This window comes from Cebus imitator, unplaced genomic scaffold (genome assembly GCF_001604975.1).
Source record: "Cebus imitator isolate Cc_AM_T3 unplaced genomic scaffold, Cebus_imitator-1.0 Scaffold503, whole genome shotgun sequence".
Classification (NCBI taxonomy): domain Eukaryota; kingdom Metazoa; phylum Chordata; class Mammalia; order Primates; family Cebidae; genus Cebus; species Cebus imitator.
In genome coordinates, this window is record NW_016107818.1 from 1,339,261 (window position 1) to 1,353,931 (window position 14,671).

General features: G+C 35.7%; 1 protein-coding gene across 1 annotated transcript; it reads left to right on the forward strand.

Annotated features, from left to right (window-relative positions):
- Window positions 1-1,994: 1,994 nt before the first annotated feature.
- Window positions 1,995-11,031, forward strand: LOC108292745 (small VCP interacting protein). Its single transcript, XM_017513811.2, has 4 exons — window positions 1,995-2,182; window positions 4,015-4,065; window positions 4,547-4,660; window positions 8,616-11,031. The coding sequence occupies exons 1-4, from the start codon at window positions 2,129-2,131 to the stop codon at window positions 8,628-8,630; spliced, it is 234 nt and encodes a 77-aa protein (XP_017369300.1). The 5' UTR covers window positions 1,995-2,128; the 3' UTR covers window positions 8,631-11,031.
- The last annotated feature ends 3,640 nt before the right edge of the window (window positions 11,032-14,671 follow it).

Genomic DNA, 14,671 nt, shown 5'->3' on the forward strand with positions numbered 1-14,671 from the left:
TAGGAGATAAGGAAAGGTTCTAGTTTCTTAATTATTGCATTTCAAAGAGATGGCACCCAGGTTATTGAGAAAGATGGTTCTGCATTCTAGTATTGATAAGAGGACAGAAGATTTACATCTTAAAAAAGCAGAAAAAATTTACAATTTGCAAGTTTTCTAAAGAAAATGGTCTAAAAATAGAGAGGTCAGAGGCCAACAATCAGAAAGAACCCTGTCTAAAGGTTAGTCAGGCAATGGGAAGCATTAAGGCCATCTTGGTCAGTGACTGTTTCTGCACTTTTTTTCTATACGTAATAGATGATGCCTTTTATGTATCATCTCTGATGCCTATGATATCATCTATTACGTATAGAACCTAGATAACTATACCTATGATAAAGTTTAAAGTTAGATGCAATAAGAGATTAACAACAATAACTAATAATAAAATAAAACAATATAACAATATGCCATCATCACTACTCTTGCACTTGGGTCCATTAATAAATAAAACAAGAGTTACTTGAACACAAGCACCATAATACTGGAACAGTTAAAGTGACAACTGAGATAGCCACTAAGTGACTAATGGGCGGGTAGCTTAGACACTGGATATGCTGGACAAAGGGATGATTCACATCATTAACATCCTGGGTGTAATGGATTACCACAGCCTAAGATTTCACCAGATCCTTAGAAGGCATGTAATTTATAATTTATGAATTATTTCTGGAATTTTCCATTTCATATTTTTGGACTGCAGTGGACCACGCAGTTGACAATATATGCAAAACATAGATTGCATATTTCATTTATGTAAAACTTAAAGACTATAGTGATATTAATATTTATGTAAAACTTAAAGACTATAGTGATATTAAACAAATTAATCATTTCCTGGATCTAGTTATGGGATAGAGTATTGAATGGAACTGGGTACAACAGAAGTTTTTTGGGTGATGGAAAACTTACATATCTTGAATGTGGTGATCACATGAATTAATGTTTTTTAAAACTCAGTGAACTCTATAATCAAAATAGGTGCATACTATATTTAAATTATATATCTATAAAAAAACCAGTAAGAATATACATCAAAAAGCTGAGAATGGTTTCTGAGATACTATCAGTATACATCCTACATTTTCGTTATGTTTGAAAATTTTCAAAGAAGCAGAAATAACTAATAGAATGCAAAAAAATAAAAATAAAAAAAATCAAAGCATTGTGTGGAAAGGAGATACGTAACTTCAGTATCATCTATGGGTTTACTGGAAATAAATCTCAGGCCTCACCTTATACTTACTAAATCAGCAGCTAAATTTTAACTAGGTGCCCAGGTGATTCTCATACTTACTAAAATTTGAGAAAAATTTCACTAAAATATTTCCCAGTAAATGAAACTTTATTATTACTCTTCAAGGTATGGTTCCTAAATACCAGAAACTAGTGAAAATCTCAACTAATGCCACATTTATGAGGCAAGATTCATAGTCATAATAATGGATTTCATATTCTGCCCTCTCAACTGGAATGGCATTGTCATTAAAAAGGCAGCAAACGGTGCTGATGTTAACTTGGAATTTTGGCTTTAATTTCTAGTACATCAGGGTCCCATCTCATAAAAAGGTAGCACGAACTATCACTCATTTGTAATTGGTAAGGCGAGCTTAGCAAGAAGAGCTTTGGAACCACAGGCAAACTTTTCCATCCTTTCCCTGCATTGCTGCCTGCAGCAGGTGTTTCCCCGAAACCTAGCCTTTGGCCACAGGCCCGGCTCTCGCGGTGCGGGGCTAGGAGGAGCTGTGGGTGGGGGACTGGGCAATGCCTTAGGTGGGAGCAGCTGAGCTGCGGGGACGGGGTGGAGTCGCGAGAAGAGCGGGGCGGGGCCACAGAGGCGGGGCGGGGCGGGGCGGAGCTGCGGGGGTGGGGGTGGGGCGTTGCCGCAGGGGCGGAGCCGAGCCACTGGACGGCGGTGGGGGGGGGGGGGGGGGTGGGGGTGGGGCGTTGCCGCAGGGGCGGAGCCGAGCCACTGGACGGCGGTGGGGGCGGGGCAAGCGCGGAAGACCAGGGACGCGCACTGTACCGCGCAGTTAGCGCCGCCTGGCCTGGGGCGGACCCGTTAGGGGTCCCCCAGTTGGTCGTCCCTATGGGGCTGTGTTTTCCTTGTCCGGGGGAGTCCGCGCCTCCCACTCCTGACCTTGTGAGTAGAGCAGGTCCCCGCGTCCGCCGGTCCGCGCCTAGAGCACCTGTCCTCGGGCGGCGGGCTGCGGGGCGGGCCGGGCTGTTGGACCTGGTGGCGCAGGTCGAGAGCTCGCAGCCGGGGGGTGGGGGGGACCCTGGTGGCGAAGACGGGTGGACGCGTCCCGAGGGTCGTTGGGTCCTGTCAGTGCGACCTAGACCGCCGCCTACGGGTGGAGCTGCACTTTTGTAACAAAAAAATTTTCCAAAGGCGGCTGTGGCGTCTTTCTACCTTCGGCTGACTGCCGGCCCCGGGAATTCGTAGGGCGCCGGCGCACGCAGAGGGCGCAGCGCGTGGGATATTCTGGGAGATGTGGTAGATGGAGTTAGGCGCAAAAAAGACGTTGCTTTTTCTGGGAGCTGTTTAGTCGTCTAGGAGATGTGCATTTTCACCTGTCTACCAACCTTTTAAAAGAAGGTGCCCAGAAAGTCGCTTATACGCCTGAGCTTTATCAGATATTTTATTAATGATTTCTTTGTAGTATTTATTCTCATTCTTTTAAGTTCTCCCTTTAAAATAATATTTTATGTAGTATAGAGTGTCCAATTTGTAAGGTAGTCATATTGAACAAAAATACTGGACACCCAGTTAAATTTGAATTTCAGTTATACAAGGAATACATTTATAATACCGTTTTGTGCCATGCAATAGTAGGTATCTAGTTCTACAAAAACATTACTCATTGCTTATCTGAAATTCAAAAGTAGCCTGTGGGCGTGTGGTACACACGCTTTCTGTTAACAGTATCTTTACATTGGTACTCCTTACGCGGAGTTTACATAAACCTGTTTCTCTCTCACCTCTAGCTAAAAATTAGTTGAAGAAAAGGAAATATTTAGGGAAGTACATTAACTCAACTTATTAAAGTATACCTACTAAAAATTTAGCATAAATTTTATGTGGGAAAGTTCAGCTTCTCTGTTGCTGCTGTTGTTTTAAGTGATGTTGATTTTGTTGTTGTGGCTGTTGAGAAAATACAATGTGTCAGATTTGTTAAACCCTTCTCCCATCCTCATGCTATATACCCTTTTCGCTTGATAATCACACAACTCACTGCTTGGATGTCACTTTATCAGAGAAGCTTTTCCTGACCACGCTAAATTAAATATATTCCCCACAATACCACCCACCCATTCTCCCATTACTTATCTGCCATATCATCTGACAGACATTTATTAACTTCATTATATTTGTCCGTGTGCCCTCAATTGGAAATTGTTTCGTTTGGGAGGAGATATTTATCTATGTTTTTTCACTGCTGTATCCCCATCACCTAGAAAAAGTGTTAATAAGTAGTACATGGTCTAGAAAAATAATATTCACTGTTTTCTGTTATGGAGCAATACCTCTCATGAAATTACTCCCATCCTTCCCTCCTACACACTGAGATTAGCCCACTTTATTCATTAACCTCCTCTAAAAACACTAGATTACTTCAGACTCCATTTTTACAGGCAGTACCAAACCATGTATTTTCCTTCTTGGATTTTTAAACATTGTTTGTTTTATTATTGCCCTGACTAGCTGTAGACCCTTTTATTAAAAGAGAGAGAGAAAAAAATAAATGATTATTCAGGGAAACCTTGTGTTCATTTTAACATGTGCTGATTTGAAGGTATATTCAAGAAGAATGAAATTCGGGAAGTTGAGTAGCAGCATTCTTTGTGGGACATTTAGGGCCAGTACTGAATATTTTTGTAAACTGTTACAGTGCCTATGAAATATAGATGTATAATTTATTCATAATAATGTTTTTTATTATTTTAATACATATTTTTACACATTTTCCTTAGGAAGAGAAAAGAGCAAAGCTTGCAGAGGCTGCAGAGAGAAGACAAAAAGAGGTAAATTTTGCCCACTTAAATAATTTTCTACTTTATTTTTCATAGATGTCCATAGCTAGATTCTCTAATGCAAATGGCCTTTGAGATCCCAAAAATTTACATTTGAAGATAATTGTTTTCAAAATGATTTTCATGTTTATATAAATTGCATTAATATATTTATATTATTTAATATATGAAAACTATCATATCTTCTCTAAATGTAGATGCTCTTTTAGTAACATCCTTTTAAAATGGCTGTGCATTGTAAAATAAGATGTGAAGCAAGTTTAGGAGAAAATTTGTATAGTTGCAAAATACCCAATGAAGAAATGATGTGTTATGTTAAGGCTGTTGTAGAAATACTCCTTCTGTGTTACCAAAAATAAACCAACTCCCTGCCCCCAAAGAGAAACCTAGAAAGCAAAGACAGACAAAAAAATGTTTTGCACATTGGACAGATTGTTGTTTTCTTTCTTTATTTCTTATCAATTTTTTAAAGGCTGCATCTCGGGGAATTTTGGATGTTCAATCTGTGCAAGAAAAGAGAAAGAAAAAGGAAAAAATGGAAAAACAAATTGCTACATCTGGGCCCCCACCAGAAGGTGGACTTAGGGTAAGTATTAAAATTTACTTAATGTTGAACTTAACTGGGCATTTTAAAAAACTTAAGTAGCTATCCATTGAATAATTTTCTCCTGACGCTCATTATCAGAATATTTTGAAATTATTTAAAAGCATGAATAGTAAATATTGGAAGTAATATCAATTTATTTTAACATTTATTGGAATTGATTGGCTTTTCTTCCGCAAAGTGAAATAATAATTTGTTTCTTATTATAACACTATATTTTAATGCTCTTAGGCTTACTACTAATCTTAAATAAGTCAAAAATTCAGGAAGTATGGAAACACATAAAGAAGTGTAAAAGTTATCCAAATTAAGTATCATTTTAAAAGACATAATTTCTAACCTCCATTTACATGTTATTAAATTGGATTACACTATAAATTCTGTTTTATGACCTGAGTTCTTTTACCTATTGATTTGGAGTATTTGATCTTTCCATTGCCTCCCTTTTCTATAGTTCTGTAAATGTTAATTGGGATCACAGAAGGTATACAGGTGTGGGTATCATGCACATACCTCCCAAGATATGGATACCAGAGCTAGACTGGTGGACAAGTTAAGCAGAGTCTCTGAATGCTGGAGTCTTTACAGTCTAGCAGGACTTTAAAGGATTTATTTTAAAAATCTTTTAAAGCTCAGGACAACAGTGGTTCATATGTTAAGATTTTATTCTTGGTCCATTTTTAAAGTAAATGGAAGTAAATATGTTTGTTAAAGGGAGAATGTCTTTAATTTCAGTCATTTATATTTGTCAGTGATTTATGAGTGCTTTTCAACAGATTAATTGGTTTTGCTCTCAAAACACACACACACACACACACACACATACGTGTACATATACACATATACATGCTTACATGTAGATACTCTTCTAACGTGTGGGGCAGGCAGCTTATCAACACCCTGAGCAGTTGATTCTGGCTCAAGAATATCATAAAAATAAGAGTATGTGTCTGTGTATTTTAATATTGTAAATTACTTCATCTAATATTTAATGAATGAAAAATTTTTTATAAAGTTTGTTTTTTATGGGGTGAATTTTTAGTGATGTATAAAGTAGTTTCAATATAAGGTAAATAAGTCTGACCATTTTGCCTTTTATGCTTCTATAAGAGAGTAGATCTAGTGTAAAGTAAAACAGCTGGGTGACAACAAGGTCAATTCTTTATCAGAAATATAGATTCTTTCTTTCAATATTCTGTTGAGGTAAAGTGCTGTGTTACTAGGTTTACTTCATACAGGGTTCTCAGAAACACCACATGAAAATTAAATTGTAGGACTAGAAATAATGTTGAGATCCACTATTTCACAGTAGAAGTGGTGAAGGTATTACGTTAAAGTTATATGTATTGTTATAGGAAAAGGATACTTTAATCAACACTTAATCATAATTAAGAAGACACTTATTTCACAAGTTCTAATGAAATTAACATCAGCTTTTAAATTATAAGAAAGAAAGAGGCTTTCTTAATTAAACTTGAAGCTTCCACACTTTGACATCTGTACATTAAAAAACAGGCCTTGTATTAGTTATGATCCCTTCAAAAGTGCTCAAAATGTAAAACATTCCCAATGTTAAATTTAGTTCCTCTTTTTCTTTGTGTACTGTTCTTGTAGGAAATCTCTCAAGAACCCTTAGTAAAAATGACCCGCAGGACCATGAAACTAGGTAGTAGCAGGAGGATTTTCTCCAGTGGCTCACTGTCATTAGCCACTGCTGTTGCCCACTGTTAGATTTTTCCCTTGGAATATTCCTCATCACCTACCACTAACACATTGGCTTCAAGGGGCATGCTTTATTCTGCTTGACACAAGCACAGCATGTCAAGAGCATGAAGTTAAAAGCAAAATCCTGGGAGGCTCAGGGATAACAGAAGGGAAAAATATAAGACAGAAGGTACTTAACCCTCAAAACTCTTGGCCTATGGTCCTTTAAGGGCTCCTGTCTGGCTTGTTCCATGGGCTGGCCTGAAGTATCCTATAGAGTAGGTAGAGTCTTCCTAACCTAACTTCACAGTATAAATCTAGTTTGTATTCCCTGTCTTCACGCCGTGCACATATTCATCTCCTGACCAGCGCTGCATCTTTCCAGGGTAATTAGCATGGGTAATGCTCACTGTCTTCTGCAAAAAGACCCTTACCTGCAGAAGTCAATGTGATGACAGCATCAAGATGCAAAGTACTATCAATACAGGAGATAGCAGCACAGGAGTAAGGGTAGACCTCTAGTACAGTGACTTCAACCTTAGCTGCATGTAGGAGTCTCATAGGCAGCTTTCAAAAAGAATTGACCATTGGGCTCCACCTCACATCAGTCAGTGTCTCTGAGAGTGAGGTTTAGCCATTAGAGTTCCATGGGAAAAAAATGTTTAAAAATGCTAAATTGTATATTGTAGGCTATCCCCTTCTTAGAGATTAAAAATGGCACAAAATTATGGCCTCTAACAAGTCATGCAATAAGGAAGAGCAAGTTTACTTGGATTAATCTTTAATTTTGAAAATTTATTTAAACATAGATTATATATATGTATTTATACACACCCGTACATATGTGTTTATGTATATATATACATATACACACACACCTATATATATAAAACACCCAGTAATATTCCTTGGATGTGCTTGGAAAAAACTATCAAGAGATTGCCAAACATCTCTTGTTGTATCCCAATGGCTCTTTAGAACCTATCATAGATTTAATAGACTTGGTTAAACAAAACATCAGATGGAATATTTTCTCAACTCAAGCAATGAAAAGACCTTGCCAAACCATTATTTAATGGCTTCTGCCACTTGACTCCCTGGATAAAATAAGAATTTTTAAATTTTTGTTTTATGGTGGTTTATTTTGTGTTCCTTTACTGATTATTGGATATTTGGTATCTTGCTACTGAAGAGCAGGTTCACTGTGCAGTGGTTAACAACTTCAGAGTCCAGTGGACAGAATACCCATGCATGTAACATTTACTTGAAGAGCCCAATCACAGTCCCTCATACCTGTAATCTCAACTGAGAGGGGGAGGATTTGGGAGGCTGAGGTGGGATGATGACTTGAGGCCAGGAGTTAAGAGACCACCCTAGACAACATAGTGAGACCCTATCTCTAAAATTAAAAATAAATTAGGTGTGGTGACCTGTGCCTGTGGTCCTACTACTCAGGAGGCTGAGGTGGGAGAATGACATGAGCCTTGGAGGTTGAGGCTGCAGTGAGCCATTCCCAGCTCACCCCAGCCTGGGTGATAGAGCAAGACCCTATCTCAAGCAAACAAAAAAACAAAAACAAACCCAAAAACTTTTATGTGGAGTGAGTTTATTACTTATAGATAGGCAGCAAGGGACAATAGAAGCCTAGGATTCATCATAAGCTGGTCTCCCAAAGAAAACTGTCTGGGGTTGATTGCATCTGTGTGTGCCCTGCTTGAACCTTAGATGAGTGCCTGGGTTTTATGTCCGGGGGTTAGAGGAGGAGGTACAGCATGACTCCTTGGGCTAAAGCATTGAAGGACATCCTGTTTTTAGGGAGGGACTAGAACAGAGCTTGGACTATCCTGGCCATTACATGCTATCCCAGGATATTACATTACCAGAATATTCTACAGTTATTCTTGAAAACTACAGGCAAGATAGTGGGAGAGAGCTATCCTGTAACTACCCACCAATCTGACCAGATATTTGCCTTCCTTATACTTTTAAACTATCATCTTATTTCAGGCCTTGGACTATAACATAAAATTTTATGAATAGCTACAATTCACAAAAATTATTTTATAGTTCTATGTCCCATATTCCTCTTTTTACCTGTTTATTCACTAAAATATTGTTATAATTTAAGTATTATATATAATTATATATTATATATTATGTAATATAATTTTATATATTATATAAGTAAATCTAAGTAAAATTTACTTTTCTGTCTGTTTTTTGTCTTTTCTAGTGGACAGTTTCATAAAGCAGAACGTGAGTAGAAGAGTCTACTGCCAATAACTGTTTATCTGCGATCAAGTGGACTTCCTCAATTTAATTTCTTCTCTTTGAATAAATAAAGATTCAGACTTTGTAATATTATTGCCCTTAAGTGCAATGCTAAAAAAAACCTTTGATTTTCAAGCTTAGAAAATGGCTAGACTTTTCATTAAATACTAATTTTCCTACATTTGCTCTTCTGCAGTTAGTAGGTGATTTGCTATTTTTCTTAGTAGTTAAAAAATGGAACTAAATCGTGAATATACATACATTGCATGTAAAAATTTTCCATACACCTGTAAGATTAAAATTCGTAATTGTATTTTCATCCTTTATAAAATGATCTAACTACTTATATTTATGCTGCTTCGCCTTACATCTGTTTTTATTTCACTATGTATGAAGATGTTTGATTAAACTTACGGACTTAGTGCCTTTAAACTGATCATCGGGGAAAATCTTGAAAAAATAATTTGAAGGGCTGATGTGAAGGAGCACTGTAAATTTTTATAACTTACTAAGTAATGAATATTCTTAGGCAGATGTTAAGTTTCTTCTAATTTTATGTTTTACATTTATGATAAAGGATTTTTTTATTGTTTGCTGAATTTAAAATTATGTATTAGTGATACCATCAGAGGGCAGTGATTCTATATTAGATTCTGCTCTGTAAAGATCTTTGTAGTAATTCGATGAGTTAAACTAAGAAGCTGGATGGGTTATGAGTGGTAATATATTTGTCCATATTTCATAAGTAGTGTTAATCTTGTCTACTTAAAAAGAGAATGATGTAAGATTTATACAGATTTGGAATTGTCAAGGCAAGTATGAATGTATGAAAAAGAAACAGTAGGTACTGTACTTAAAAAAGGTTTACTTCAGATGTAAAAATATTGAGGTAATTCTATATAATGCATGTTCATAAACCTTTACATTTTTATTAGAAATATGAATTTTATAGCGTTTTTGGTTTCTCCTTCTATAATACACTGAAAATAATTGCTATTAGCTATTAAAGTTGATAGCTGTTTTTAAATGGCAAGGCCCCATGTTGAGCCCTAAATTAGAATTTGCAGATATTAAGTACCAATAGAAGTTATAAGTTAAATCGACCAAGTCTACTTGCTCTACACAAAGGAAACTGAGCCACTTTCTTCACCTATCCCTACCACAAGACCTAAGTTATATTGTGGTATATTGTACATGTTAATTTTAAAAACTTTGAACTGTTATATAATACAGGTTTCTTGACTTCTCACTGAAAAATTATTTTTCTTATTATCATATGAAGTATTCTGTGAATATCTAGACAAAACATACAGTTAGCCTCAATTTCTTTCTCCTTTAGAGGATTAGTGCTGTTTTTGTTCATAAAGGATAGTGAAATCATTGAACTATATTTTAGAATGAAAATTTTTGATTTTATTAAAATGATTTTTTTCAAAGGAAAAGGAATAATAGCTGAGTGCATACAGAGCTAGAGCATAGCATCCTTGAACTGTGCAAATCCTTTCTCCCAATAGCAAGAACAATTTTGTCTTTAATACATCTTAAAGAATTGGGACTTGGGTTCATGTAAATGGCTTACTTCCGTGGAATTATGTCCTATTTCTACCAGCAGTTTATACTCAAATTGTCACGCTTATCTATTGTTAACTATTAATTATATTCAGATGTATTTCTTTTTGGGAAAAGTGGGACATATTCCTTCCAACCATTGCCTGTCACCATGAGTGTAATCAGCTTTCTCCAAAACCACAGGGGTTGTAGGGGCTAAGGAGTGGTACCCATATGTTAGGAACAGTGTTAGGAAAGGGCAAGGAAAAAGATGTGACTGGATGCCTAATGAGAAACCAGTAGTGTATATATATATATATTATATTGGTGTGTGTGTGTACATATATATACACACACACATATATCCAGACATCTTCCTCACAAAGTAACCATCAGTTCCTGTGAAAACCTTATGTCGAAGCCAATTTCCCATAGTTAATAATTTAGGAGAAAATTATAATGCTTAAAGTGTCACTTAAAACCCCTAACCAAATTACCAAACTATAATTGGAACAGTAAAATGCATATATGTAACTATCATGATGTAAAATGCTTAAACCACTGCTGCTTAATACTAATCAAACATGGCTGCTAACGAAAGTTGTGAATTATTATACAGCCCCTCTGTAACATGCTGCATGTTTTTTAAAACATTTCTGTGTTTCTGTTTGTTCCACTGCTGGCATTTGGAATGTAATTTAACAGTTCCCATACATGGTTTGGTATAAATTCTGTATTGCCTTTTAGGGATATAAATAGACATTTTTTTCTATGTGAAAATTACTTTTAGCTGTCTCTTTACTAAAATTGTATCTTTACTACATCCTAAATACTTAGAACCTGAGTTGGTGGCTAGGGAAACCTCAGGAACCTTTTAATCACATTGGGATTCAGAAGAGCAACAGAACCAAAGGTTGTTTGGTATGTTCATATAATCCCTGGATTTATAGGTGGATTTTCTATAAAGGAAAAATGATGTAATTAGTACCCTGTTTTTCTCTAAAGAAATAATACTATAATAAAAATTTTGTCTGTCATCATCCTTTGTACCCCAGGAAAATGGAACATGAACTTCGGATTTTCCTTTTCTCCAAGAGTTTCACTTTTTATATTCACTGATAAATATTACACTATGTCCTTAGAAGACGAAAGTAATTATTCTCAGTTTTGAATAATTTGTGTATAAATAGACCAGTAGAGGTAAGTAGCCATGACTGCCTGTATGTGTTGAGACATACAGTATATTTCTTTTAACATCTCCAGCAAGCATTCAAATTCTCTTTACCACACATGCTCTAAATTAATTCAAGTATAGTATTGTGGCTTTTTTCTTGATTTTTCTCAAAAGCTATAGACACAAGGCAGTTGTATGTATAACAGACTTTGATGAAGTTTTGGTTCCAGTAACTCAAACACTTTAGTTTCCTATTTGACATGGCTTTTTATTGTCATAATCTCCTTCTTTTAGTTATGCTTCATCTTGCAAATATTGACTTTGAATGTGATTACTGTTGTCTAAGAAATAAGTATTCATACATTACTCCCCTGGATAAGATACTTCTTTTTTTATTCTGAATTGCATTGGCTATTTTTATAGTACCAAATATGTGTTGAGTTTTGTGTTAATGTTTTTTAGTTATAAAATCGGGTTTGAGCCATTCTTTGCAAGCATCTCAAACTTATCTGAAATGGAACTAATTAGTTTTGCACACAGATTGATGCTCTGTAGGCTATTTCTTTGAAATTTATCTTGTCACATAAGTCAGATGTCAAGGAGTTAACGCTAAACTCCTTTTCCTACCTAACTCCTAAAATGCCCTTTTCTCTGTCTATATTTCTTAGACATAGTTACATTATAAGTAACAGACATATTTGAAGTAGGTTAAAAAATACCAAGTGTCTTATAGGTAGAAAATTCTCATAGGTTCCACAAAAACTTATGGAACTAATAAATGACTAGCAATCTTGCAGAATGAAAAATATATGAAAGTCAATTCTATTTTTATATGCAAGCAATGAACAATCTATAATTGAAAGGAAAATTTCAATTATAATAGTATAAAAGGAAAAACAAACTCTAGACATTAAAATGACAAAACATTGCCAAGAAATTAAGATCTAAATGAAGAAATATTGTATGTTTTTGGATTGAAAGATGGTATTTCTCAAATGGGCCAGTAAATTCAGTGCAAAATTCCAGCACATTTTTCTAGAGAACTTAATAAGATGATTAAGTTTCAGGATACAAAATCAATGTACCAAAATCAGTAGCATTTCTTTACACCAATAATATTCAAGCTGAGAGCCATATCAAGAATACAGTCCAATTTACAATAGCCACACACACAATAAATACCTAGGAATGCATGTAACCAAGGAGGTGAAATATCTCCAAAAGGTCAGTTACAATACATACTGAAAGAAACAAATGGAAAATTAGTCCATGCTTATGGATTTGAAGAATCAATATCATTAAAATGGATGTACTGCACAAGGTATCTATAAATTCAATGCTATTCCTATCAAGCTGCCAGTGTCATTTTTTTCACAGAGTGGAACAGAATAGAGAATCCAGAAATAAAGCTGCATAACTAGACTCATCTGGCCTTTGACAAAGTTGATGAAAATTGGCAATGGAGAAAGTACTCCCCAGTCAATAAGTGGTACTGGAGTAACTGGCTAGCCATCAGCAGAAGAATGAAACTCAAGATTGATTAAGATTTAATTGTAAGGTCTCAGACTATAAGAATCCTGGAAGGAAACCTAGAAAATACTATTCTGGATATCGGCCTTGGGAAAACATTTATGCCTAAGTCCTCAAAAGCAATTACAACAAAAACAAAAATTGACAAGTGAGAAACAGTTACTGCAGAGCAAAAGAAACTTTTATCGATAAACGGAGTAAACAGACAATCCACAGAATTGGAGAAAATAATCACAAACTATGCACCTGACAAAGATCTAATATCCAGAATCTATAAAGAACTTAACAACTATATTTTTAAAAAATGGCCAAAAGACGTGAACAAACACTTCTCAAAAAAAGACATACAAGTGACCAACAAATGTGAAAACATGCTCATCATCACTAATCATCAGAGATATGAAATCAAAACCACAATTAGATACATTTCATGCCAGTCAGAATGGCTAGTATTAAAAAGTTAAGAAAACAACATGCTGCTGAGGCCACTGTGAAAAGGGAATTCTAATACACTGTCAGTGGGAATGTAAGTCATTCAGTTCAGCCACTATGGAAAGCAGTTTGGGGACTTCCCAAAGAACTTAGAACTGGCATTGTATCCGGCAATCCCATTACTGGGTATATATCCAAAGAAAATAAATCATTCTACCAAAAAAGACATATGTATTCACATGTTCATTGCAGCACTATTCACAATAGCAAAGACATGGAATCCACCTAGGTGTCCATCAATGGTAGACTGGATAAAGAAAATGTGATACATATATACCATGGAATATTACACAGCCATAATAACAACATAATCATGTCCTTTGCAGCAATGTGGATGCAGCTGAAGGTCATTATTAAATGAATTTATGCAGAAACAGAAAACTAAATACCACATGTTCTCACTGAAAACTAAGCACTGGATGGATACTCATGGATGTAAATATGGCAACAATGGACACTGGGGACTACTCTAGAGGGGAGAGAGGGAGGATGGCAACGTTTGACTATTGGGTACTATAGTCACCTCCTGGGTGATAAGATCAGCTGCACCCCAAAGCTCAGCATTATGCAGTGTATCCATGTAACCTTCATGTGTACCTGCTGAATGTAAAATAAAAGTTGAAATTATCTTTCAAAATTGTAATTTCTGAGAGAAGAAATAGGAAAATTTATACTACCTGATTTCTAAATGTACTATAAAGCCACAATAGTCAAGATAGTGTGGTATTGGCTTAAGGATAGCTAGCTAGATCAGTGAAACAGAATAGAAGGTTTAGATATAAACTTAGATTTTTTACAGGGTACTTCAATGGAGAAAAGGGGATATAACATTTGCTGCTGGGAAAACTAAATCCATATGCCAATACAATTAAAAAGCCTTCACACCATACACAAAAATTAAAATGTATCATAGAGCTGAATGCAATAACCATTTAATTTCCAGATGAAAACATGGGAAAAAACCCTTATGACCTTGAGTTAGGCAAAGATTTCTTAGATACGACACCAAAAGCATTATTAATTTAAAAAATTATAAATTTAACTTTGTAAAAATTTTAATTTCAAAAGCACTATTAAATTTCAAAGGCAGCTGTGTGCAGTGGCTCATGCCAGCAATCCCAGCACTATGGGGGGTAAAGGTAGGTGGATGGCTTGAAGTCACGAGTTCGAGACCAGCCTGGCCAACATTACAAAACCCTGTCTCTACTAAAAATACAAAAATTGGCCAGGCATGGTGGTGTATGCCTCTAGTCCTAGCTGCTTGGGAGGCTGAG